Source organism: Camellia sinensis, chromosome 15 (assembly GCF_055761805.1).
Source record: "Camellia sinensis isolate YWXY chromosome 15, ASM5576180v1, whole genome shotgun sequence".
In the NCBI taxonomy this organism is placed as follows: Eukaryota; Viridiplantae; Streptophyta; class Magnoliopsida; order Ericales; family Theaceae; genus Camellia; species Camellia sinensis.
The window spans coordinates 19,047,442-19,073,840 of record NC_138975.1 but is presented as its reverse complement, the minus strand read 5'-3'; the positions used below and the strand labels follow the sequence as shown (position 1 = coordinate 19,073,840).

General features: G+C 32.1%; 2 protein-coding genes across 3 annotated transcripts; one reads left to right on the top strand and one right to left on the bottom strand.

The window, feature by feature from the left end:
• Positions 1-959: 959 nt before the first annotated feature.
• Positions 960-5,797, top strand: LOC114314241 (clavaminate synthase-like protein At3g21360). Its single transcript, XM_028260697.2, has 3 exons — positions 960-1,435; positions 3,258-3,511; positions 5,287-5,797. Exons 1-3 carry the CDS (start codon positions 1,064-1,066, stop codon positions 5,648-5,650), a joined length of 990 nt encoding a protein of 329 aa, XP_028116498.2. The 5' UTR covers positions 960-1,063; the 3' UTR covers positions 5,651-5,797.
• Positions 5,798-6,197: 400 nt separating this feature from the next.
• Positions 6,198-15,268, bottom strand: LOC114314240 (lysM domain receptor-like kinase 3). Of its 2 annotated transcripts, none has more exons than XM_028260695.2 (11): positions 14,276-15,268; positions 12,743-12,811; positions 11,108-11,407; positions 10,274-10,419; positions 10,086-10,175; positions 9,874-9,979; positions 8,937-9,088; positions 8,751-8,848; positions 8,511-8,658; positions 7,595-7,702; positions 6,198-6,664 (listed from the first exon to the last, which is right to left on the bottom strand). In XM_028260695.2, the coding sequence occupies exons 1-11, from the start codon at positions 14,868-14,870 to the stop codon at positions 6,500-6,502; spliced, it is 1,977 nt and encodes a 658-aa protein (XP_028116496.2). In that variant the 5' UTR covers positions 14,871-15,268; the 3' UTR covers positions 6,198-6,499. The 2 variants fall into 2 exon arrangements, with proteins under 2 accessions (XP_028116496.2, XP_028116497.2); XM_028260696.2 differs by having other exon boundaries at positions 11,108-11,290; positions 14,276-15,258.
• Between the last annotated feature and the right edge of the window lie 11,131 nt (positions 15,269-26,399).

Sequence of the window (26,399 nt, the reverse complement as noted above, 5' to 3'; positions counted from 1 at the left end):
AAAAAAGTTAGATTCTCCAAAAGGGACTATTATTTTGGGACGGAGGGAGTAAGTGTACTTTTTGATTTTTTATGAAATATGGATTGGGTTTGAAGTGATGTGGTAGAGAGATGATGTGATTTAAATAAGATGATGTGAATTAAGGGGTTGTTTGAGGTGTCCTAAATAAGTGCACTTTTTTTCTTTTTAGATTAAAAAGTTGAGGTTGAAAATATGAATGTTTGGGTTAACTTTTTGACTTTTTATGGAAAAATATGTATTAAAAAATTGTATAAATTAATGTATAGGGAAAAATTAGTATTGAGAGTTGTGCAGCCGTAATTGTTGACTTTTGATAAATAATAATAACTTTTTAACTTTTTGAGTAACTTTTTGACTTTTTAACTTTTTTGAGACTTTCCAAACTTGGCCTAAATAGGATAATGACTTTTTGACTTTTTAAATTTTTCAGACTAGGCCAAACCAGGCCTTAAAGAGTTGAACTCGTGATCAATTCAGTTCATTTGTAATCTAGTGTGACTACACTCCCGGTGAATTGGCAATGGAAAATGTTGTAAAAAATAAAAGAAAATATGCTAAACCCCTTTCACCTACTATGGCGGTGTTTGGGAAGCTTGGCAATGGGCTATTTTAGCCTCAATTGTAAAAAAAAAATCTTTTAGCACCTAAAATTTATTGATTTAAATAAATAAATAAATAAAATATAGGACACACCCGACACTGTCAACATGATGGTGTAGGCACAAAGATTGACAGCTCAATCATTTCAAAGAGTAAATGATAATTTTACCCTTTCAAATTTATTTTGGAAAAAAATAAAGTTAAGGACAAATTTGTCATTTCAACCTCAAACATATTTTTTAATACACAATCCAAATAAAAATTCATCATATCTTTTGAAACACACAAAATTAAAATAACCTATTAAAATAATCAAAAAAAAAATCTAAAAAATAACCACTTTTCAAACGCTCACTATATAATATACAAACATAACTATAGATTGGGTGGATAAAAAAAAAAAAAAAAACTACAGTTTGAGAGAGAGAGAGAGAGATTAAACATGCCAGAAAGCATATTCACAGAGATCAAAATACCTCATCAGAAACCCTACGATGGAGATCTCTTCCCTGCGGTTCTATCACCAAAGCCAAACACCAATTCAGTCGCCTCTGACGTCACTGTTCTCACAGAAGCCATCAAAGCTCACAAGCCGTGGCTCGAGTCGCTAATCCACAAAGCCGGGGCTGTTCTCTTCAGGGGATTCCCTGTAACAACAGCCGATGACTTCAACGACGTCGTTGAAGCCTTCGGCTTTGAAGAGCTTCCCTACGTCGGCGGCGCTGCTCCCCGGACCAACGTCGTCGGCCGGGTTTTCACCTCCAACGAGTCTCCTCCCGATCAGAAAATCCCTTTTCACCATGAAATGGCTCAGGTGAATTTTTGTTAAAATTATTACACAGATCAGTGAAAAACTTTATCAACAATATTAATAATTAAAGTTATAAAATTTTCAATGATTTAGTATTTTTTTTTTTTTTTTGAAAGTAATCTGAATGTAATTTTTTCTGTTTATTTATTTATATTCTTTTGGGTTATCCTCTATTTATCTTTTAAATTTGTAAATCTATTACTTTTTTAATTTAAGAAAATTTACCCGTTTCTGAAAAGTTGAACCATTTAGTCTTAAAAGTTTTGTTATGCTCCATTTAGTCCCATTTATACATCATCATGATGTTCATGATGTAAATGAATCTGATGTTTCATTCTATAATTTCAAAATTTATTGAAATCTGATGAACATTAGATGTGTGAAATCTAATGTTTGAAACATTCATCCTATAATTTCAAAATTATTGAAATCTGATGAACATTAGATGTTTGAAATCTAATGTTCGAAACATTAATCTGATGTTTGAAACATTGTAATGGACCTTTCAGTCTATAAGAAAACTTTTAGGAATAAACAGTGTATAAATTATTAATTTGAGATTTATTGGTGTATCGTTTTTTTTTTATAATATAATTATGTACTTGTTAATGGCGATCAGGTTCCTTTTTACACAATAATCCGTTTATCTTTCTTTCCCCCTTCTTTTAGGAAAATTTAGCCAAAACAGCTCCATTGGATCTTAAGACCATTGTTTGGTAGAAATGATCGTCTAATTTATTGTGAATTAGAATAAATTTATTGTGAATTAGAAATGACCGTCTAATTTATTGTAATTTATTGTAAAATAAAATAAAATATAATTTTTTTCTTAAACAATATTGCTAGAAATAACATGTTATTGTGAATTAGAATAGGATCAATTTTAATGGTAATAATTTGTGTTTAAAGAATTTCATAGTCAACCTGAATTTTATTTGATAGATTTTGAGTAGAAGATTTTAAAAATATTATTTTTTATTAAAAATCGACATCTAGATAAAAAGTTATATTATTTTAAATTTTAATATTTTAATAATAGCAGTATGTGTTAGATTTTTCAAGAATTTTTTTTGCGTTTGTTCTTAACGCATTAAAATTTTATTATAAGGGAGTCTTTTATTAAATTATTATTTTTGAGTTATCCTCTGTTTTTTTTTATATAAATTATTTTTCATCAGATGAATATGATTATGCACTTGTTAATGGTGATTACTATCATCAGTACACTTTCTAGTTTTGAACCAATTTGTTGATATTTACTCATCATTGTTAATTTTTTTTTGGTTTTTGTTTTTGTTTTTTTGTTTACCAAACAGATGCTGCTCAATTTGTTCCTAAATTAGTCCCTTTGTTTTTAACTCTTTGGAGTTTTTGTATTGTTCTTGTTTTTTAGGTAATGGATTCTCTACGGTTGCACATCCCACTGGAGAGATGCTATTGGGTTCGATGGGTCAATTTTAGTAATAAGAAACTTTCATCTTGTATGACCAATTGAGCAAATCATTCATATAGAGTAATCAAGTCTATCAAATATCTTTAGTTATATGGTCGGATTACATTTCTCTAAAAAAAGAAAATTTGATTGCAAGTATGATTTTGATAATAAACTCGTATTATAAGACAAAGTGATCCGAACATCTTGATTTTTTTGTGTAGATGCTCTACTCAACAAATTTTACAAGATGAATAGTTTAGATCACTGAAATCCACTCAACAACACCACTCCAATTGGATACCGAACTGGAGAAAATCCATGCTTGTGAAATTTCACTATCTAGGCATGCCCAATGCTTCAGATTGTCACTCACTAACCTGTTGTTAACAGGTTCCTAAGTTCCCGGCCAAGCTGTTTTTCTTCTGTGAAGTAGAACCAGGAAAAGGGGGAGAAACCCCTATTGTTCTTAGCAACATCGTGTACGAGAGGATGAAAGAGAAGTACCCAGAATTTGTGGAACGATTGGAAGAGCATGGACTGATCTATACGAGAGTGTTGGGGGAAGACGATGATCCTACATCGCCAATTGGCCGTGGTTGGAAGTCTACCTTCTTGACCAAAGACAAGAGTGTTGCAGAGGAAAGGTTTGTTGTTGGATCCATTCTCTAGTGTTAGAAATTGTTGATTTCTTGTTTTTGTTCAAGCTTGTGAAACTCAGGCTTGACTTCCCCTGTTTTCAATTACCTAGTAAAAAAGCCTATAAAAAAATTGCTTATTTTTGTCTTCACTAAATTTTCTTCAATTTAAAAATAAAAATTAAAATTAAGAATCATCTACTCTAGATGGACAAAAAAATCACATATTTGGACTCAAAGTTGGAAAAAAATAAATTAATAAAGACAAAATTATGATTGAAAAATATCTCAACTTATAACTGCTGCACAAAAATTAACTTAGAGAACATGTTATTTTAATAATTTTTTAACTTTTTAGGTAAAATATGAGGTAAAAAAAATTAATATATATATTTTTATTTTTTACGAAAGAATATGCAAAAACTAAAGAAAAAATAGAATTTTTGACTTTTTGATATAGGTTATAAGTTTTTTAATTTTTTTAGTAATTTTTTTACTTTTAAGCTAAAAAACTCGCATGTCAAACGAGGCCTTATTTTGACTCAAATGTTTTTGGCTCTTGGCAATTAGAATTGATTAGGTTTCTAATATCACAAACATTATACATTATTAATACTACACAATTACAAATTTAAATAAGAGTAATAATGTGCATCATGCCAAGAAGAGCATTGTGGACAAGTAGGTTTTGCCTTTTTTAACCCGACTACTATCAGATTTTGTGGTAAATAATGGGTAAAATACATTGGCACTTCGAGATTTCTGTTTAATTACAGATCCCCTCACATTTGAAAAATTACTTTTCCCTCAATGAGGTTTGTAATTTCATTATAAATTGTCTTTTGAATTGTTGATGCCATGCTTTGAAATTTTCTAAATGATAATCTTACCGTTTGTCCTACCATTTCTTCTTTATATTATCATGATTATATTTTATAACTTTCTATCAGTAAATTTTATCTGAACATATTCTTATTGATTTCATATACAAATATAAATGTTATATAAAATTTTCAAATACAATGAAATAGCTTAATGGTGACCTTTCACTTTAAAACAAAACACTCATAAACATGATTTATATTTACTGCAATATCACTATCACAACATTTTTATAGTTTTTTTTCTTGTATAAATTTTTATATATGAATATGAATATAATTTTTCATTTTTATTTTTATCATTATATTTAGATTAGATCAATTTAATCTAGATATATTTAAAAATTATAAAATTTGTATAATTTTTTTTTAAAAAAAAATTCATTGAATACAACAAAATAAGATAATGTATTGAATTTTTGTATTTTTATATGTATATAAATATATATATATATATATATATATATATATATATATTGTGTATTTAGTGAATTTAAAAAAAAAACACAAAATATTATACTTATTAAGTATATCTAAATTAGTTGTATCTTAAAAAAAATACTTAAAATATTAAAAAAAATTAGTAAAAATAAAAAAAAAAAACGAAAAAAAAAAAAAAAAAAACTCAATTTTTTGTGTAAGTTAAATCAAAGAAGAAGATTGTTATTTCTGTTGAAATGACATGAATAAAATGTTTGCATTATTTTATATGTATGAAAGCTAAGAGACAAATACGTCATTTTAATTTGATAGGATAGTAAGTATAATTTTTCAAATGTGTAAGTGTAATTTTTTAAATGTGATAATGCAAACACCTTGGGTCATATCTGTGTCCCATCCGGTGAAATTCTTTGTGTGTTGGAATAAATACTGAATTTTTTTTATCACAAAAACATATGACAGGGCTGCCAAACTGGGTATGAAGCTGGAATGGATGGAAGATGGAGGAGTGAAGACAGTAATGGGGCCGATACCGGCAATCAAAGTGGACAAGAGCCGACAACGCAAGATATGGTTCAACAGCATGGTGGCTGCTTACACAGGTTGGGAAGATGCTCGGAACGATCCTGTAAAAGCTGTCACATTTGGGGATGGGAAGCCATTGCCGGCTGATATCATCTATGACTGTCTTAACATTCTCGATGAGGAAAGTGTTGCCATTCCATGGCAAAAGGGTGATGTTATACTGTTGGATAACTGGGCTGTCCTTCATTCTCGAAGGCCATTCAACCTGCCTCGGTGTGTGCTTGCTTCGCTGTGCAAGTAAACAATGCGGCTTTACTTGTCGATCTCTGTATATTGCTTAATTCTAGCATTTTAGGGAAGCTTCAGGAAAGAGATTTGAGCAAATAGTTTCATGAATCACACTAGTATTGTCTATTGAGTGAAATAAAATGATGTGATGTTAATATTTTGTGGAACGTCTTACATAATTCTGGACACTAAAGCTTACCCTCTCAAAATTCAATCCCTCTCCCCTCCACATGCTGTACACATCAATGACATACACATTTTGCAAATATTACAGATATCAGCAACGCATATATTTCAAAATCATCTTAGTTTTACAAATCCTCGAAGTCCTAAAATCATCTAAGTTTTACAAAACCTCCATTCAAGGCAGTCATAGAACAAGATATTATCATGCAGCATGCTCATAGATCCTGATTAAACAGTAGTTCAAAGTCCTCCATTCAAAATAAATAAATTTGGGGTCTATTTTCCATCACAAGAAGAAGAATTCAAGATTGTCAGAGAGTATCTTTCAAGAATGAAAGGTCAAAAGAACATGAAAAAGGAGAGAGAAAAAGCACTTACAAACTCAACAAGCTAATCGCAACTCATAATAATAAATTTTGTGGTCTAACTCCGATCATTACATCTCACATTACAACAAAAATTCTCACCAAGGAAATTTTAAAAGAATACATCATGAAAGGGAAAGAAAATATAGTGGATAAACTACACCTATGAATAAAACAATATATATCAACAGTTGAAGCTCTATGCAATTATACACACGCAACTACACAGGTATAGGAGAGACAATAGTTGAGATAAACATGAAAAGGACGATGTCAAAAGTAGGAGGATTCATGAGGAATGAGCCCCATACTTATCTTCCTTTAACAAGGTCGCTGAATATTTGGCTGTTCCCGGCAAGAGTTGCTTCCCACTCTACAGAGGACAAAAGGATCTGTGACAAGGAAATCGTGACTTGCTTCATGTCTGGCCGCAAAATGGGATCTTCATCTACACATTGCCTCGCCAACATTGCCACCTACATCAACAAATAGAATGAAGTCGTCAATAACCATATCACAACTAGAAAATTGAAAGCCGTCACCACTACAAGTGGTTGTGTCTTTGCAGCATCCTGGTATGTCAAGTCAGATTAACTGCCAGGTATCCTTGGCATCATTTCAAAGAGTAGAATGACATCAAGCCGCTGTAGTTTGTGGACTAAAATGCACCATCATGCTTGTTAACAGGCATTTTCATCATTGTACAAATCACGGACATTTTCATCATTTTTTAAGAGGCAATACTCACTTTAATCTCCTGTGGTTTATTTCATGTGCAGTTATCCCCTGGCATTTGGCGATTAGTGCAAGTTTGGCCTCATATTATTTAGTTTTCAATTGTTGTTAGCATATACCTCTTGAAGGCCACAGCTACACTCTAGTTCCCCAGGCAAAAATGATCAGATCTATCAACTGAATCCCCAATAATATTAAGGGTAAACTACCAATAAATCCTAATAATTGGACTTAATTTCCATAAAGTCTTATTGAAAATAAGTTCTAATAAAATCGTCACTAAAATAATTTTTTATGATGATTTTTTTGCATACGTTACCAAAAATTGACAATGTGACTTTTTTTTGACATGATTTTTATAAATTGTCGCTAAAACTTACAATTAATGACGTTTTTTTGTGGTGAATTTTTCAAACTGTCGCTGAAAGTTTACGTTTTTTTTGTGACAATTTTTTTAAATTATTGCTAAAACTTATAATTAGTAAAAAAATTTGTGACAAAATTTCAAACTATCGCTGAAAATTAACAATTAGTAACGTTTTTTAATAGTGTTTGATGAAAAACATCATTAATTATATCTATTGGACAATAAGTCCACCTATTAAGACTTACACGCAAGTCCCCAATATATTATGCCAATGTCTGACCAGGAAATAGAAACACACTTTTACCTTAAAAACAGAGTCTTGGGGGTACAGTTCCATCAAATTAGGGTCGATGTGATCTTTCATGCTTGACATAGTCATGGAGTCAGGTGAGTTCTTAAGAGCTGCTAGCATCTGCAATTTAACAAGCATCAAGCAGAAGCAGTAAGAAATATCAAACACAATCTTCTATGAGTCAATACAGCAAACAAAAGCAGAGAGAAATTAGGTGCAGAAAATTCATAACCGTCGCAAATCCTGACAATTGAAGCATTTGAACGAATGGAAACAAGATCAAACATCAAAGGACATGCACGACAACACAAAGAATCTGCCTATTAAAATATAATATAACTATTACATTCGAGTTTGGAGTCGAGTATCTTTTGGAAAGGGCTGCTCCCTGTGACGAGGTCTGTGAATTTCACTGGGTTCCATCTATAACATCGACCAATTAGGCAAAAACTTTTTTGGATATCATCATTTAATACGAAGAACAAAAGCACGTGCAACATCCAGAAACATCAGCATATGACACGAAAAGCATGTTCAAGCTTCTACAAATTTTGAAACTCCCAAAATTCAAACTTCTACATAATCATCTCTTTGGGAAATGATAGCTCAACTACTTTTTGTTTTAATGCCGTGGCCCAGAGCCTCTTGGATTCTTCACTCTTGTTGCTTATTGATCAGTTGATAACATGCGGAATTCATTTATATCTATTGAGTTGACATGAATATGTATCTTAGAAGCAGTACAGGGCTGCTTAGGTCTCTTATTCACTATAATTTGTAATCTGAGTTTTCATGCATGCAAGGTTGTGTCAATTCTAATCAAATCAACATTTACTTTTTATCATATTGAAAACAATTTTATGTGTAATCATATCTAACTAACATTGCATTAAAAAAATGACTTAATTGGGTTTGCAACAGCACTTACAATAGAAACCAATGAACGTCTTTCAGGATTTTCCATTGCAATGCCTTTTGTTCGTATGACAGCTTCCTTTCCTGATATTATCTCAAAAAGAACAACACCAAATGCATAAACATCACTTTTCATTGTTGCTAGGCCTCTCTGCAAGTATCTGTAAAGAATCATAAGAGGAGGCGATCAAAGTTTAATTCAGAAACTTGTAGCTGTCTGCATTTGTAGTTGACAGTATGATTATGTATTTACTCTGGAGCTAAATAACCATAAGTTCCAACAACTCTTGTTACTGAAGCTTCACCATCAGTAGTTTTTCCAACAAGTTTTGCCAGACCAAAATCTGAAATCTAAATGCAGGGGACAAAACCAATCAGTTACACTTTTTTAATAGTAGGGTTGCAGAAACAGAACCAATGAGGTAAAATAGGCAAACACCTTTGCCCGAAAGGCTCCATCAAGTAAGATGTTGCTTGTCTTGATATCTCGATGCACATAATGAGGTTTAGTATGTTCATGGATGTACTCCAGACCTCTAGCAGCGTCAAGTACAATCTGAAGCCTCATGATCCAAGAAAGCGAGGTATGACCTGAATAGCAACCATTGAGAAATCTTAGCGCAAATATGCAAGTCATGGCTAGCACATGCATGGTTACACCGAGCATTTATAAGGTCCTAATTCTGGGCTCATGCCTTCACCACTGAAAAGAGAAGTAGCCCAGTGTTAAACACATAAGCGAGAAGTACATATCTACGCTAGATCAGAAGGGGGTAAGGCTGTGGACTAGATGATATACCTATTGAAGATTGGAAATGCTTAAGGTGAGGGAAAGGTTAACAAAATCGTTTAATAAGATAATAATGACTAGGCAAATGTTTGAGAAGTGGAGAAAATGTATGATAATATCGATATATTAGAAAAAAATAAAATCCCAAATTACAACTATAGAAGCACCAAATTAATGAGTCATACAATGAAATTGTGGGAGAGATTGAGTATCACTTAAAAGTTGCAACAACAATGACAGAGAATCAGTTTGGATTTATGCTTTGGTAGATCAATTATGAAAGCAATATACTTACAAAGCAGACTAATGGAAAAGTACATAGAGAAGAAGTGAGATCTCATATTGTTTTTATAGATTTAGAAAAAAGCTAATGATAGGGTGTCAACGGATATAGTATGGTGGGTGTTAGAGAAAAAAGATATATTGATGCAATAAAGGACATGTATGAAATCATAGAGTTTACCAACAACTTGTAGTTCGACATAATTGATGATCAAAATTTACATATACTAAAAGAATTGCACCCAGCTGGATATCGGTAGTGTTGGATCTTTTTCTGTAATACTACATAAAGGTGTCATCTTACCCTTGCTTTGAGGATCATGCAAATGGCTTCCAACTGAACCCTTCTGGGCATATTCATAAATGAGGAAAAGGTCATCCTCACTTGTCGCATAACCAATCAATTCTACCTTGACAAAGTGAAGCCAAAATGGAGTCAAAATCTGAAGATTGTGAAAACGAGCTTAAGAACAAAAAAGAATCAGAAGGTTTCAATTAAAATACAATGTACATTACCAAATTTGTATGATGAACCTTGCAAAGCACTTTTATTTCTGCCCTAAATTCCGTAGTTTTTGTAGCAGTCATTCTTTTGATCGCAACTTCCTACAAGGAATCAACCTTACATAATTCGTGGTTTGACTGGGGTAAATCAATTTGTAAAAAGTAAAATTATCACAAGTCGTGAAGTGATAGTTGCTTACTTGGTCACGGAGGAGGCCATAATACACAGAGCCATAAGTTCCGTGCCCAAGAAGATTTGAATCAGAGAAACCATCAGTAGAAGATAGAATTTCTTCATATGAGAAAACCAGAGGCTTCTCCACGTCAAAAAGATCAGCCCCTATGGCTGCAGCAAAATGGTTAAGTCTCAATATTACCAACGGACCATTATGTTCTCTATATGAGAGAGAGAGAGAGAGAGAGAGAGAGAGAGAGAGAGCATTGAAACAACAAGAAGCTATGAAATCAAAATCTCTTGCTTCTGTAGTTATGTATCTAAATGAACTCCTGGTCCACATAAGAGATGAAATCAAGTTGGGATAAGACTTATGTGAATTACATTTACTACATATTGTATTCTTTTAATCCTAATTGACTTTCTATCTGTGATATTGTGTTCAGCTTCCATTTGTGTCTTTCCGTAGTTTTCCTCACATGCTTTCAGTGTTTAGAACCTAAGGTGAGTTTATACAGTGGGCTGAGAACTGTAAGTAGTTGATAAATAAAAAAGGTTTGGAAAAAAAAAAAAGAAAGAAAAAAGAAGAAAGTACAAAGAAAAGAGGAATGATTTTAAGAAACAAAAGCAGAGCATGCCTGGAAAATTCTGAAGTGACAATAGCAAATTGGACATGTTATTTCAAGAAACAAATCATTCTAGTTTCCTTCCCATACAGGACTAATGGAAAATGTAACCTTTGAATTATAATGTTTGATTTGATAATTAAACAATATGATTTGCAGCAGATTGTGAAAGTCAGTTTCAGGTCATATCTAAAATAAATACACTAGACTCTAGTGGGATCCAAAATATAAACCTTTTGAAATGTTTTTCTGGTGGTCACTAGATTCTCCACTAGTTCGCTTCCAATCCCCAGATTTGCAGCAGATGTACCTCCCAGAAGCACAACAGAAGCTTGTGTTTCGAAGATTATGGAACTTATGAGAAATCTTCCCATCAAGATTTTTTTCACCACTTCCTTCAGTTTCAGAAAAGCAGCCTGATGATCTCAAAGAAACAAAAATAACTACAACTAGAATGAGCAGAACCAGAGCAACCCCCAAACTCCCGACAATCCACACATATGGCATGTGAGCATTATGATTCTCCTGATTTACTGCAACACAAATAATATTAAGGAAAAAAAAAAAAAAAAACATATAGAACAATTATAAGGTCAGCAAGGCTTTATGAGACAAATTGTTGAGGCAACTATGAAATAACACTTCAAAAAATAATTATGGCTAAGATGAGGATGTTTAGATAGATGTTAAGAAGCATGGTCATGGACACGTGACACGACATAGACACGTGAACACGCAAATTTTTAAAAAATGTAGGACACGACACGTTGGAGACATGTGCAAAACTTATAATTTTGTATATTTATTATATGTCAAACTTTTTAGCATTATATATTTATTTTATCTCAAATATTTAATTTCATCAAATTCATCAAACTTGGGTATGCTATTTCAATAAATTTATTAAAAATGGTCAATAGTGTGTCTTTAGTGTATCCTTAGCATGTCCCAACATGTCTGCAACGTGTCCCAAGTGTCCCAGTGTGTCTAACACGTCCAACACATGTCGGACACCAGTATTTGACCTCCAGAGAGGTGTTCGGACTTCATTAGATAGATTAGGAAAGAAAGAATTAGAAATAAATATATTCGTGAAATAATAGTTGCATCAATTGAACAGAAGTTGAGAAAACTAAGATGGTTTGGTTATGTACAACAAAGACACAGTTAGATTAACAGTAAGGAAGGCGATAAGATTGGTGTAAATCAAAATGTTAGGAGTAAGGAACCCAAACTGACATAGGATGAGGTACTAAAAAAAAATTAATTTAATTTAACTTAACTAAGTATATAACCCTTTAGAGAATCGTGTAGTCTACCCGAACTAGTTGGGATACAACACTTTGTTTGGTTTGGTTTCGTTTCATTTGAGAAATTCAATATTAAAGAAACTATTAGGCGGTCATAGTTGTCTCAGCTGTGTCTAACACAAGGGTCTTCCCCAATTTACTTTTTTTTTGTCACAAATTATACTTGATTCTCGTTGTCTATTCACAAGGTGCAACTTCACTTCACAGGGAACTACAACAAGAAATGCAAAAATGATTTGTCTTTTTCCAGATTTGCACATAAGGTGTGTAACTTTCTTTGGCAGTCAGATAGGCAAGCTGATACTTGAAGATCTTGAAAATTTTAGTTTATTATTGATCTATCAACAACATAGTGGTTATTATGAAATGTCAAGCAGTATTCATCTTCATTATCAATCAGCTACTGCCAATAAACAAAACTTACATACACCCCCAAAGAAGTACTTTTCATTTCCAAATAAAATTGCAATCATTAAGGAAGCAGGTAAAAGCCAAATAGTTAATAGTTTTCAACAGAATAGTTTACCATTGAATAGAAAATGCAGTAACTACCCCTACCTGCAACACTTGGTACTGGAACAGGAGCTGGAGGGATATCATTCTTTGTAGGATATGTCTCACCCGGAACTACAAAAAGTAGACATATAAACCAATACAAAATATTAAGTCTAGCATACATATCCAAATGATACGAACAAAGTAAATTCCACAAGATAACATTAGAATTTGAATCCAGCAAACTGATCTCCTGTATTTTTCATTCAATCAATCAAATGAATGGGATATTTAAAGAAATTCAAACACCCAAGCTATGACGCATCATGATTTTTCCTTGGCTCAAACTGTTGCCTTCATAGTTTTATTTATGGGCTTTCATTATGCACCTTCTATTGTCTTTTATCCACAAGATAACTGTTGCTTAAGTTTTCAAGCTTTCACCAAAATTCTTCAAGGGTATTATTCAATTTTCATTGTATTACAAAAGAGTAGCTATTACTCGGCAAAAAATAATTTCGCCCCTAGACCAGCTTTGATTATATACCCAATTCAAGTTCATACATCCTCACAATACTACCTCTTCTGGGACAGACTCTGTCCATACCTGCATTTGTACACAAGTACCAGCAATTAAGCATGTTCAACAGAATTACATGCCTCGATCTATAAAATGATCAAACCAACTGGACTAGCTCGGTTGGCTACTCTTGCACACTCTTATCTGGGAGGTAAGTGTTAGGATTAGGCACACTCAGAAATCAATCACGCACACAGAAAAATGAGACACAAGAGATTTTACGTGATTCGGCAATTGCCTACATCCACGGAGAGAGATTTCCACTACAGAATTATCCCGGAGGGAGATTACAGAACTCACACCTCACAGCCCTCTATAGAACTCTCTCACTCATAGATTACATACACACTCTGTGTTGCCTCATCTTTCTCTTCCTCTCAACATCTATATATATATATATACACGGAGAGAGGGCAACAAAGCCAAGGAAAAAAGAATTATTGAAATTGGTCTGCCACCTGCCCTCTTCCCTCCTCCCTCCTACTTCTTGACTTGGAGCCAACCTTCATTAACTCCTCCATGTGGGCTGGAGCTAACAGTAAGAGGGTCAATCTTTGCCAAAGATTAAGTTGTTTATGCAATGGACGACTATTTCTCCCCCATTATAGGGCTGTATTGAGTTGTTTATTTCTTCCCATTATGAACTTTCTTAGCGTAGTGTTGGGTTTCTAACTATTTGTTGTTGGACTATAATTGTCCAGTTCGATGTAATTCTTCTCATATTATAAATTGGCTCTTACGGATTGACAGGTATATAATACATACATAGTGGTCCTTATAAAAAAGGTTTCTCATTTCTGTACATCTGATCACTGTCATCTTACTTGAAGACGTATCAAGAAAACCCTGATTCAAAATGTATTCAATTACATGCCTTTCCTACAATCACATTCCAAAAAACTACTTCACCAACTCAAAATCAAACTCCATTCACATCACCAACAATCACATCTGAATCAACTAACCAAATATAATTTAAAAACCAACGAAAAATCCAAAAGAAGAAACACCCATACCTGAATTCAATGGCACATAATAAAGTGCACCAACAGAGACATTATCAGGATTATCAATCCCATTCAAAGTCTCAATACTACCCATACTAACCCCAAACCGACTCGCCAAGGAGTCGATACTATCCCCATCTTTCATCACATAACTCATCAAGTAATTCCACAACCCACTGGAGCACCCACAGAACAACCGCAGAGGCACCACCGCCCGAGCACGCGCCGCCTTCGTATTATTGGGGAAAAAAGCCAACCCATCATAGGCTTGAACCACCACATCATACACAGATCCACTATTTTCTGTCACAGTGTATGTAGTGTTAGTCAAGTACTTCTTAATACTCCGAAAACAAGAACAATTCTTCCGAATAAACACATAGTCTCGGCCGTTGCCTTCGAATGTCAAGTCTTCGGGCAACACGTCGAACATGCTCTGAATCACCGCTAGGGTTTCGTTTGAATTGGGCTTGAAGGCTAAAAACGATGTGCATAAGCGAGTTGTGTCTGAACAGTTCAATGGAGTAGGGTATGAAAAACAGAGTAAGTGTGACTGGAGAAGAAAGAACAGAGAAACCCAGAAAGATTTTCCTGTAAGATTCATTGTGGAAAGATTAAATCTTTGTAAAATGAGCAAAATAGAGTGAAATAGAGAAAATCAGTGAAGTTGGGAACCAGGTTTTTGGTGGAATATGATATGATAGAGAAATTGCTGAATTTAGAGTGAATTTGAGGAGTTGGATGAAATTGGGGGAAGGAAGAGGAGGAGGAAGATGATGAAGAAGGAAACAAGAGGGTTTCAAGTACAGAAGAAGAAGAAGAAGAAGAAGAAGAAGTTGTTTGAGGAAGAATGAATGAGAGGACTGTGAACAGAGCATTTTTTAGCCCTTTCCTAGCTAAAGACTGACTGGCAACTGCAATTAACACTAAAATAAAAAATAAAAAATAAAATAGAGAAAGTGACTGAGTGAGAGAGAGAGAGAGAGAGAGAGAGAGAGAGAGAGAGAGAGATTTTTTAGACTCTTTTAAAATGATTAAAATGACCAACTGTCCAATAACTTGTTTTTTTAGCAGTGACATTGGTACATTCCAAGATTGAATTGGATCGTGTAGATAAATTTGTGAGGGTTTATTATGGGTCTTGTTTTGATAATATAAATTATTTAATATGTAAAATTCGTCGAGGACTATATGCCTGTAAAAAATCACATTAATCGGATATCAATAGCTATGTGAACAAAACAATTTTTTATCAACCGTTAATTATTTCACCGTCCATTTTTTTATACAAAATTGATTTGATCACATAGCTATTGATATCCGATCAACATGATTTTTCACAAGCATGTAGTACTCGACGAGTTCTACATATTCACGGTTCGGATTATCAAAATGGACCCAAAAAATAGACCCCATGAACCGAACTGGACGGGTCCAATCTTGATCTCAACTTTAGACAAGCTCGACCTATGTTTTTTTGGGTAGAAAATTTTTAATGACTGTCTAATTTTTTTAAGAAGTTAAAAAAAATGAGTAAATTACTTAGGAAATAGATTCTCTTTAGTTCATGTGTGTTCATTATGATTTCTGTTTTGATAATTTAAATTGTTTAATGTGTAGAGCTCTTTTGTTCATATAAAAAATTACATTGATTGGATATCGATAATTTTTTAATCGGATCATATTTTTGTCATTAATTTATTTTAAAATTTATATTTACTATTGACGGAAACATAATTTGATCAAATTGCTATCGATATCCGATTAACGTGATTTTTACAACATATTGAACGGTTTGAATTATCAAAAAAGGATCCGTGGTGAGCCCCCATTGACCCAACAATAGATTGTATAGAAGGTTAGCCCAATTACTTATGTTTCTCACTTTGATCATTGTAGTTTTTTTTTTCTCACTTTGATTATTCATATTTTAAATTTTTCTTAATTTACTCATGAATCTAACTTTTATTCAAAATTAGACAAAAATGTCACATTAATTGTCACATGACATAAAAATATATTATTATATTAAAATTTGAGTTTGTGTTAGATGTATGAATTATTTATAATAAAAAAATTATGCCACATGGCTATCAATCTGTCATGTTTTGTCTAATTTTGGATATAAGTTAGTTTTTAGATAAAACATGAAAGGTTAAAGTAAGACAAAAAAAATGGGAGAATTACATACAGGTAGGGATGGCAATTTGAAACCGGCCCGACGGGGACCCGATCCCCCGACCCCGATTTGAATGGGTTTTCCCCGAAAAATACCCCCGACGGGACGGGGATGGTATTCAAAAACCAATCCCCGATTAATTTCGGGCCGGGGACGGTGATAAGTGCCCAATCCCCGGCCCCGGCCCGGCCCGGCCCCGTACGTCCCCGAACTGGTCTATATATATATATAATATATTTTTTTATTATTTGTTTCCGTCTCTCCAGCCCTCTCTCATTTCTATTTTTTTGTTTCATTTCATTGATGCTCCTCTCTCTCTTCCCTTTGCTTCCTCTCTCTCTCTTCCTCTCCGTCTGAAACGCTACATCCAACTACGACGACGGTCCGTCTCCGACGACGCCACCTCCGACTCGGACGACGACGACGAGTCACGAGTGCCACCTCTGACGACGACGAGCAACAGAGAGATGGAAGGACGACGGGCGACGAGCAGATCGACTCAGATCAGATCTCTACTCCCTCTCTCTCTCTCTCTCAGATCAGATCAGATCGACTTAAAAAAAAAAAATAGCATTAGATCTGCCCTGATGTTGATGATATTGTTTGATGTTGTTTGTGATGTTGTTGATGATGATGTTGTATATCAGATCTCTCCCTCTGTTTGTTTGTTGTTGTTGGTTTTTTTGTTTTTTTTTTTTTTTTGGGTCCGGGGAATTTCGGGGTCGGGGAAACCCGATCCCCGTTGGGGGGCGGGGACGGGGGACGGCGATAAGTCCCCGTCGGGGATCGGGGCCGGGGATGGGAAAAATTTTACCATCGGGGATCGGGGACGGGGAGTGTGATCCCCGGCCCCGCCCCGCCCCGTTGCCATTCCTACATACAGGTAGAAGAAATAAAAAAAAAAAATTATCAACACATGAGGGGTACAAGTGACACTTGCACCTCCCATACTCTTTCATTTGCACTTCATCACATACGCACTTTAAACACTCAAGTGTTAGTAATTTTTTTTCTTCTTCTCCCATCTGCATGTTGTTTCTCAAAAAATAAATAAATAAATACATAAGGACAAAATTAAAAAAATTTCCAAACATACAAAAAAATGGCAAAGTAATGTGTTTGTAATTTTTATTTATTTTTGTGACTTTTTTATATGAAAGTGTAATGTGATATTTTCACGTTTTGTCTTAAGATTTTTATTTTATCCTTATTTTAGTTTGGGAGAATTACATATTATTATGGTGCAGAAAAAATATTTGCAAAAAGATAATTGCCCTTTTTAGTTTTATAGAAAAGGTTAAGGTGAGGATATGTTGATCTTATACTAAAGAAGTCAACTTGTTTAGATGCATGGCAAATATGTTGATTTATGAGATTGTTTATAATTTTTTTTATTATAAAAATATGTGTCACAGTATTTAATATAATTTTAATTACAGTTAGTTAGATAGAAATAATTTAAATATTTTTAAAAAAAAATTAATTGTTAAAAATTAGGATAATTTATGCTTTTAATTTTTAATATCTAATTATAAAATTTTAATTTATAAAAAAACTGTACCAAACGAGTTGGTAATTTTTAATTTTAATTTTTTAATAAAAAAATAAGGGAAATGTTGTATGGGAAATGAAATTCAGGGATGGAAAAGAGAAGTGACAGTTGGTCTGGTCCCACACCATTCGCGCCAACATCTAGCGGCACCGCGGATGTATCCCCCCGGTACTCAGGGGCATTAATGTCATATCAAATCAAAATGTATTTTATTTTTTAATATTAAAATTAAAAAATGAAAAATGCTTGGTGGCCCGAATTTTTGTGACTCAAATGTGTCAAAACAATGTCGTTTTATATTCAAAACGACGTTATTTTAGGTATTTCTAGCCATTCGAATCATGATTTTTCGGACCACCTATCAGTATTGTTAAAAAATATATGTACACATGTGATTTATTTTTATGATATATATTATTATTTTTGTGATAAATATTATATATTTTTGCTAATAGAGTTATGATTATTTATGATTCAAAAATGAAATTATGTATTTTATGATAATGTTATGTATTTTTTATGACAATATTATTCATTTTTTGTTATAAATGTTTGAATAAAAAAATATCTAACATTATTACAAAATACGTAATTTAATTTTTGAATTACAAATTGTCGTAACTCTATAATAGAATTATGTAACATTTATCAAAAAATTCAAAACATACACCGTAAAAATACATAATAAAATGCATATGGTACACATTATTTTTCGATCATAAATTGTAAAAATAGAAAAAATATTTGACAGTAGAATAAAAAAAATTACACAAATATTTTAAGTTATACCTCAATACAAAATGAGTTGCACTTCTCATATTTTGTTAATTTTTATTTTATGTTTCACTGTCAAGTAATTTCTCCTAAAAAAATATTGCTGAAAAAATCCTTTGTTAAAATATGTGCAATAAAAAAAATTCAAAATATATTTTATGCCAAACAAATGAAATATGTTATTCTAAAATCATAAATATGGTAGTGGAATATTGTGGTTGCATTCCTTGATTGTTTGGTTTTCAACAAAGAAAAATCTTTTAATATAAATATATATATATATATATTATTAAAACTTAAAAGTAGTGTTTTTCTTTTACTTAAGTGGCACATTCTAAAGATTTATTTTTATTTTTTTTCTTTCTAAAAAAGCGACATCAACATGTTTTTTCCATTTACTTATAAAGTTTTACAAAAACTCAATTTCAATTATAATAATCAATTTTATATAGATTCTATTTGATAAATACTTATTTTCTATATATTTTTTATTGTGTATTTAGTTTTGTCGTTATCAGATTTTCTTCTATATGGTTGATATTTTAATTTAATTATTATGATATTTGAAATAAAATTATCTAGATGTACAAATAAATAAATAAATAAATAAGACAAAATGTGTTTAATTATGTGTGTTATACGGGTCAAATTAATTTTATTTTTTATTTTTTGTCTATCTTATTGATTTCATAATATTAATTTTATAGTTAATACGAAATTATTTATTACAAGATATTTATATTTAATTTAAATTTTATGTACATATATACAATATATATGAATAATTCAAAAGAATATTAAAGAAAAAAAATCAATACTCTACATTTTTAATTTATATATTTTCTTCTTAATCCAATTACAACATATTTATATTTAATATTTTAAATAAATTGTGTGTAGTTCTATTTTTACATATTTTTTTTATTTTCTAAATAAATATAAAAATAAATAATGAGAATCACTCTTAATTTTATATTACTAATTCTCTTTCTAATTTAACTATTATTTTTAATATCAAAATGATTGTTTATTTTACTATCTTACAATTTAGGCCTCGTTTGGGAATATGCTTTTTTAGTAACTTTTTGACTTTTTGACTAAAATATGATGTAAAAAAAAACTAATATTTTGGGATGACTTTTTAATTTTTTACGAAAAGATGTGTAAAAAATAGAGAGAAAATAGAATTTTTGAATTTTTGGTATAGGTTGTTGGTTTTTTAATTTTTTTAGTAACTTTTTAACCAAAAAAATCACTTTCCAAACGAGGCCTTAATATATATCATATAAAATTATTATATAATAATTACACTTTTATAGCACAATAACACTAATATTATCAAAATAAACAAATAATTTAACTAAATTTATTATATTATATAAAAGTATTCAACTAACATTTTTATATAATGATAAGGCTAAAATTATTAAAACAAATAATTAAAATTAAAATTTTATTTTGAATTAAAATTAATATTATTCTTTTGTAAAACATTATAATACAAAATATCATTACATTAATTAAAGTAAACTCCATTGTGATTTTATGTCAAATATCATATTTTTAAAAGTGATTTACATATACGTGTAACGTCCAATTTGATATTGATTGATTAAAATAATGGAACTCAATACTTTTTTTTGTTAATTTTGTAGAAGATAATTTGACAAATGTCAATTGATAAATAGTGTGGAGTATTATTTTAAATAATAATGATTCATCGAAAATGATTATGTATATTGAATGCACCTATTAATATTTATTGAATAATTTTTAAATAAAAATTTTGAATTTATAGTAATGTTCCTTCATGAGCTCTGCTGGAAGAGCTATGCAAAAATAATTTAGCTGGAATAAAAATTTTGCAGTTATTATGATGTATCATATAATTAATTAGAACCCCTTTAAGAACTGAAATTATTAAGGTTATAAAAATTTTGTGCCTGATTCATTTTGAGGACATTGTTTATAATTTGAATTTGTAATTTTTTTATATATCAATGTAAATAACTTTTACGATCTTACTGATATAAACATAAATTCTACTTTTGAGTCAACCCATCGTAAACACATTTTTCGTGTAATAAAATACTTAAATATTGTCATATAAAAGTATTATAATACATCAAATATCACTTGAAGCATAATTAAAGATTTGATGCACCACTTTAGACACAACAAAAAAAATAAGAAATTAGTTAAGACGGACTTGAGTCCTAGGACTGTAAATCCCCTGAACTATTTGGTTGGATTGGATATGTATCCTGTGTTTGTTTTTTCATGGAATTAGATGTCTAGAAATGACTATTTTTAGTGAATCCAACGTTTGGTTAGACGGACTGGATAGGATAAATGAACAAAAGACTATTTTACCCTTTTTCAATTGTTTACTAAGTAATAGCAATATTAAACATATCTTTAATATTTTAATTATTTTTAGCTAGATTAAATAAAAATTTATTTTATTTTATTTTTTACACAATTAAATAAAATTATTTTTTAAAAATTAAAAAAATAAAATATCAATAAAAATATATGTTATTTTTTTAATTAAAATTTTAAATAAATTTGTTTTTGAAAATAATAATAATTAAACGATGAAATTAAATAAAACATCTATTAAATTTAAATAATGAAATTAAATAAAATATAAACAAAATTTTAAAATAAAATATCAATAAAATATCTATAAAAAATTAAATAAAATTATTTTACTTTTAAATTGAGACATTTAAATTTTATTGAATTTTATTAAATATAATACATAATTAAATAGTAGAGGGTCAAAATGGTCATTTTACCACCTAATCCCAACAGTGGATATTCCCCCAAAAATTGTCCCACACCCCCAGGACACAAAAGTCCCCCATATGGGAGATAAGGAGTCTAGCCAGACTCCATGTCTGGTGGACTAAAAAAAAAAACAAACGGCAGATAAGGAGCTATCAATGGATTACAATCCAAATAGTGGATTGTCCCCCTCCTAATCCGGCAAATCAAACACGCCCCATGAGTTATAACCAAGACATAATTTGTATATTATAAAATTATTTTGATACAAGTGAAATTCATATTTTTGATAAATTTAATTAACACAAATAAGAATTTGATTTCGAGTTCAGAATATATCCTCTTTTTTTAAAAAAATTGAAAGAAATTATTTTTATGAGCCTATTTTACATACCAACCATTAGTGAATCAGTTTGTATTTGACTTTTAATTATTAATTTTTTTTACACATAAAATATTAAGATACAAAATTAAATTTTCATTTCAAAATAAATTTTCATATATCACACATGTCACCTACTAATATATATATATATATATAAAGGACAGAAAAAATGTGATAATATTATTTTTATAAATAAAAAAATGAAAGTCTTATATGAAATCATATTATTTTATATGAAAATTATATATATATATATATATCATTAATATTTAAAACAATGGGCCAATAACACTTAAAAGTAAAGTTAGGGCCGGACAAATATTCCCAATATTTTATGTAAAAAAATTAAAATATATATATTAAAAATATTTTGCCGTTGCGTTGCGTACAAGGTAAGCAGTCAGAACCGTTAAATAGGATTCATAATCACCTCCACTTGGAGTTCAAGCTATAAAATACTAAATTAATAACATTTATTACTCGATGGCTACAAATAGAAAAATGATCATTCTTTTAATTTTAATTCTACTTTTCAATTTTATCTTCAATTATGTAAAATTAGGAGCTGAAAAATAACAGAAAATTGTGAGACCATTTTATATGAATCTTAGTCATGTTATTGAAAGTAAAATTAAGAGTTTTAATTAGGGAATGTAACATATCTCTTACAAATCTATTGAAGTATTCATGAACCGCTCAAATTCAACTCGTTTGTTAACTAATCAAGTTTGTGCCCAATATTTAGGCTGATTCAGTAATTTAGTCGAGGTTCAATAGATCTAAACTCAATTCAAGAAGATTTATAAACACATCAAATATAAAGGAATATTTTATTTTTAATAATATAACAAATATAATTCACTTTATTTTATTTCTGCTATGTAAAATGTATATATTTAATTGATAAATTTAAACGAGGGTTTGTCTCCAGCAATTTGGACCAACTAGTTTGGGCCCGTAGGCCCATAGTGGTCCTATTTTAATGATTCTATTTGTTCATATTTTAGATCTCTTTGTATAGATCATCTATCAAAAAATTAAAAAATATATATATTAAATTTATCAAATATTTGTTGTTCTAAAAAATATGAATGAATGAATTATTTTTAAAAATTACACTTATCATCCACTTACAAATGTAATGAAATTGTGTGATTATATTATATCATATCAATTTTATTTTATTTTTTTAAACGAAAAACTCTAAAACATTAATGAATTAAATTATTGAAACAGTGATGTTACGTAGCTCGAAACTCCTCCCCCGAATCCCCCGAACCAAAAACAGCGCCGTTTTTGGTTCTTTTTTTTTTTTTTTTTTTGCAGATCAGAACCAGGAAGAAGATGGAGGAAGAGGGAGGAGGAGGGACTGGAGGGGGCATAATATTCGGGGGAGGAGGAGGCGGAGACGGAGACGGCGGTCGGAGCTGGAGCTGCTGCTGCTGATGCGATGAGCTGGCGGTGAGGTGACGACGGAGGGCGGCGAGGCTCGCAGCCCTCTTCTTCCTTCTTCTTCTCTCTTTCTCTCCCTCTTCTCCCTGCGTTTCAGTTTCAGACTGAAAATGGAGGAAAAAAAAGAAAAAGAAAAAACCTAATGCCCAAAACGACGTCGTTTTGGGCATTAGGGGGATTCGGGGGGGGAAAGTCTCGAGCTACCAAACATTATTCTTATTGAAATGGGACATATGATGAACCTATATGCCTGAACTAGACGGTCCAATTCTTTTAAAGGACTAGAGATTTGAATAGTCTTCCTGTATTGGTTAGTATTAGCTCCACTATGCTATCACTGGCAGTTAGTATTGGTTAGTATGAGATTTGAATAATAGTGGATCAACAAAGAGATGCAAGGTGATGTAGCTTCAACGGTTACTCACATTTAAATTCAAATTTAAGGGGGAAGCCTAACTGCAAGTGATAGCATAGTGGAGCTAATTATGAGGCAACATGATCAGCGATCATGGAGGAGCAGTTCGACGGTTAGAAATGCAGTTCGATGGTCATCCTTAAGAAGTATAAATAGCAGAGAAAGCCCACAAAAAGACCCCCAGACTCAGATCCAAAAACCAGTCTTATTCTACTTATTTTCCTTTTCAGTTTTATATTTCCAGCTTTATATTTCCTGTTCTTTACATTCCTGTACTTTAAATTCCTGCATTGCACTCTATTCATAGAAGTAGTTTCAAGTAGTAGATTGTTACTGTAAACCTCTACTGGATCATTGTAAGTTTTTCATTTTAATGAAATGCTTCAAGTTGTTCTTCATTTAATTGTTATCTTGTTTAATTCTCCTAAATCAAGTCACCAGTAAAAGTCCTCTTCATTGAGGCTGAACGAACTAAAACACAATCGTCTGATAATTGGTTGGCAATTAATTTTTTGTAAGGACTGATTGATTCTTACTGGCACGCTCGCAATTACAAAAATAACCTTCGAAATCCAAAAAAGTCAACATATATTTTTGGCACGCCCGGTGGGACTAATTGAAATGGCTAGACGTAGGAGACAATGAGAAATTGAACGCTTGGAAGAAGGCGTGGAAGGAGAGGTAGAGATACCTAATCCAGAGGATAATGTGATAACACATCCTGTGGAAACTCCCATTTTATCAGAACCTATGGTCGAATAGACCAGCACTTCAGAGCAAGTACCACATGTTCATAATATTGGACGAAACCAAGGAATTGGACCATCCACTGTTCCATATACTTAGCCAATAAATCCATGGGGTGACCTAGTAGATGCCATGGGACAGCAATTAATGAACACGATGGAAAGGTGGGCAATATCTTTTTTGGATCGAATGAATAACCACCAACCAACAAACGCAAGACACATGGAGGAAGTTTTAGCTGTCCTTCAACAAAGATTGGCTAGAGATAAACAGCCTATGCAAGTTAATGGACATTCTAATGGTCAAACTAATAATTAGAACTACGAAAGACCATCACCTCAGTCTTGGTACGAGCCCATTTTGAGGCCTATGGCAGGTCAAAATGCCTCAGTACTTAACAGTGAAGCCATGCAAATTGGTGGATCTGGCCCAATACAAGAAAATGGTATAAGAATGATTCCAAATCCCATGTTCGAAGCCATACCTGGCACGAGGGGGTGCAGTAATCCCTTATTCGAATTTATACCCGGGGGTTGGAAGGTTTTCCTACAAATGGAAGGGACACAACACCTGTTCCAGCACCTTTCGCAGGTCCTTTCGCAGGACATGCTCAAAGGGGTTACCCACACCCCCAACAGCAACCTGTACCACAAGGATAACCAATCCCAAATATACCACCTTATGGACCAAGAGGACCACAAGTACAAGGTTGTCCACCAAATCCTGTGTTTGTCCCTCCAATAGTGGTTCAGCAAGCACAAAATATGGTCCCTAGTGACCAAATTGCTGACATTGTTAGAGAGATGTGTGGACCGATGGCTCGGGGGGTCCAGACTCCTATATACAGGAAACCATACCCAAAATGGGTAGATAGGGTACATGAATATCCAAGAGGTTTCAGGATACCAGATTTTGCCCTTTTTTATGGGAATGGAAACCAATCAACAGTGGAGCATATTGCTAGGTTTGCTGCTCAATGCGGTGAATTTACTAATAATGATTATATGAAGTTAAGGTTATTCCCAAATTCCTTGACTGGGGGAGCATTTGTATGGTATATTAACCTTACACCTAGCTCTATCCAAACGTGGCAACAAATGGAAGAAGCATTTCATGCCCAATTCTTCCAATCGGAGCCAGAGGTTTCCATGGCAGACTTGGCAAGATTGAGTCAAAGGCCTGATGAGAAGGCTACCCAGTTTATTGCCAGATTTAAAAGGGCTCGAAACAAATGTAGGGTCATCCTACCAGAGCCAAAATTCGTAAGATTGGCTCAAAATGGTTTAGAGTTTAGGCGTCGAAAGAAGTTTGACTCAACTGAGTTCAAAGACTTAGTGGAACTGACTTATAAGGTGTTTAGGTACGAAGCATTACCAGAGGAGGAACAAGACAAGATCGAAATAATGCATCGTACAAGACATATTATAGAGATCCTAATTATGAGATTGATGTAGCAGAGATTGTGAGGAAAGAACCTGTGATCTGTGAAGCATTAATTCATAAGGATACAATAATTGACCAGCAGTTTAAAAAGAAAGACCTTCACAGGAAATACTCTTTCGATTTAACTAAGGTAGATGACATTTTTTATCATTTGCTTGCGGCCAACTTCCTTAAGTTACCAAAAAGAGTTAAAATTCCATCTCCAGATGAACTTAAAGAAAAAGTATATTGTAAATGGCATAATTCTTGGTCTCACTTGACTAAGAACTGTATTGTTTTTCGAGACAGGATCCAAGAACAAATTCGGAAAAGAAGTTTGAAATTCCCAGCCAAAGCAGAAAAGGCCATGGGGATCGACAGTAATCCATTTCCAGAAATTGAAGAGGTGGCAGCCAA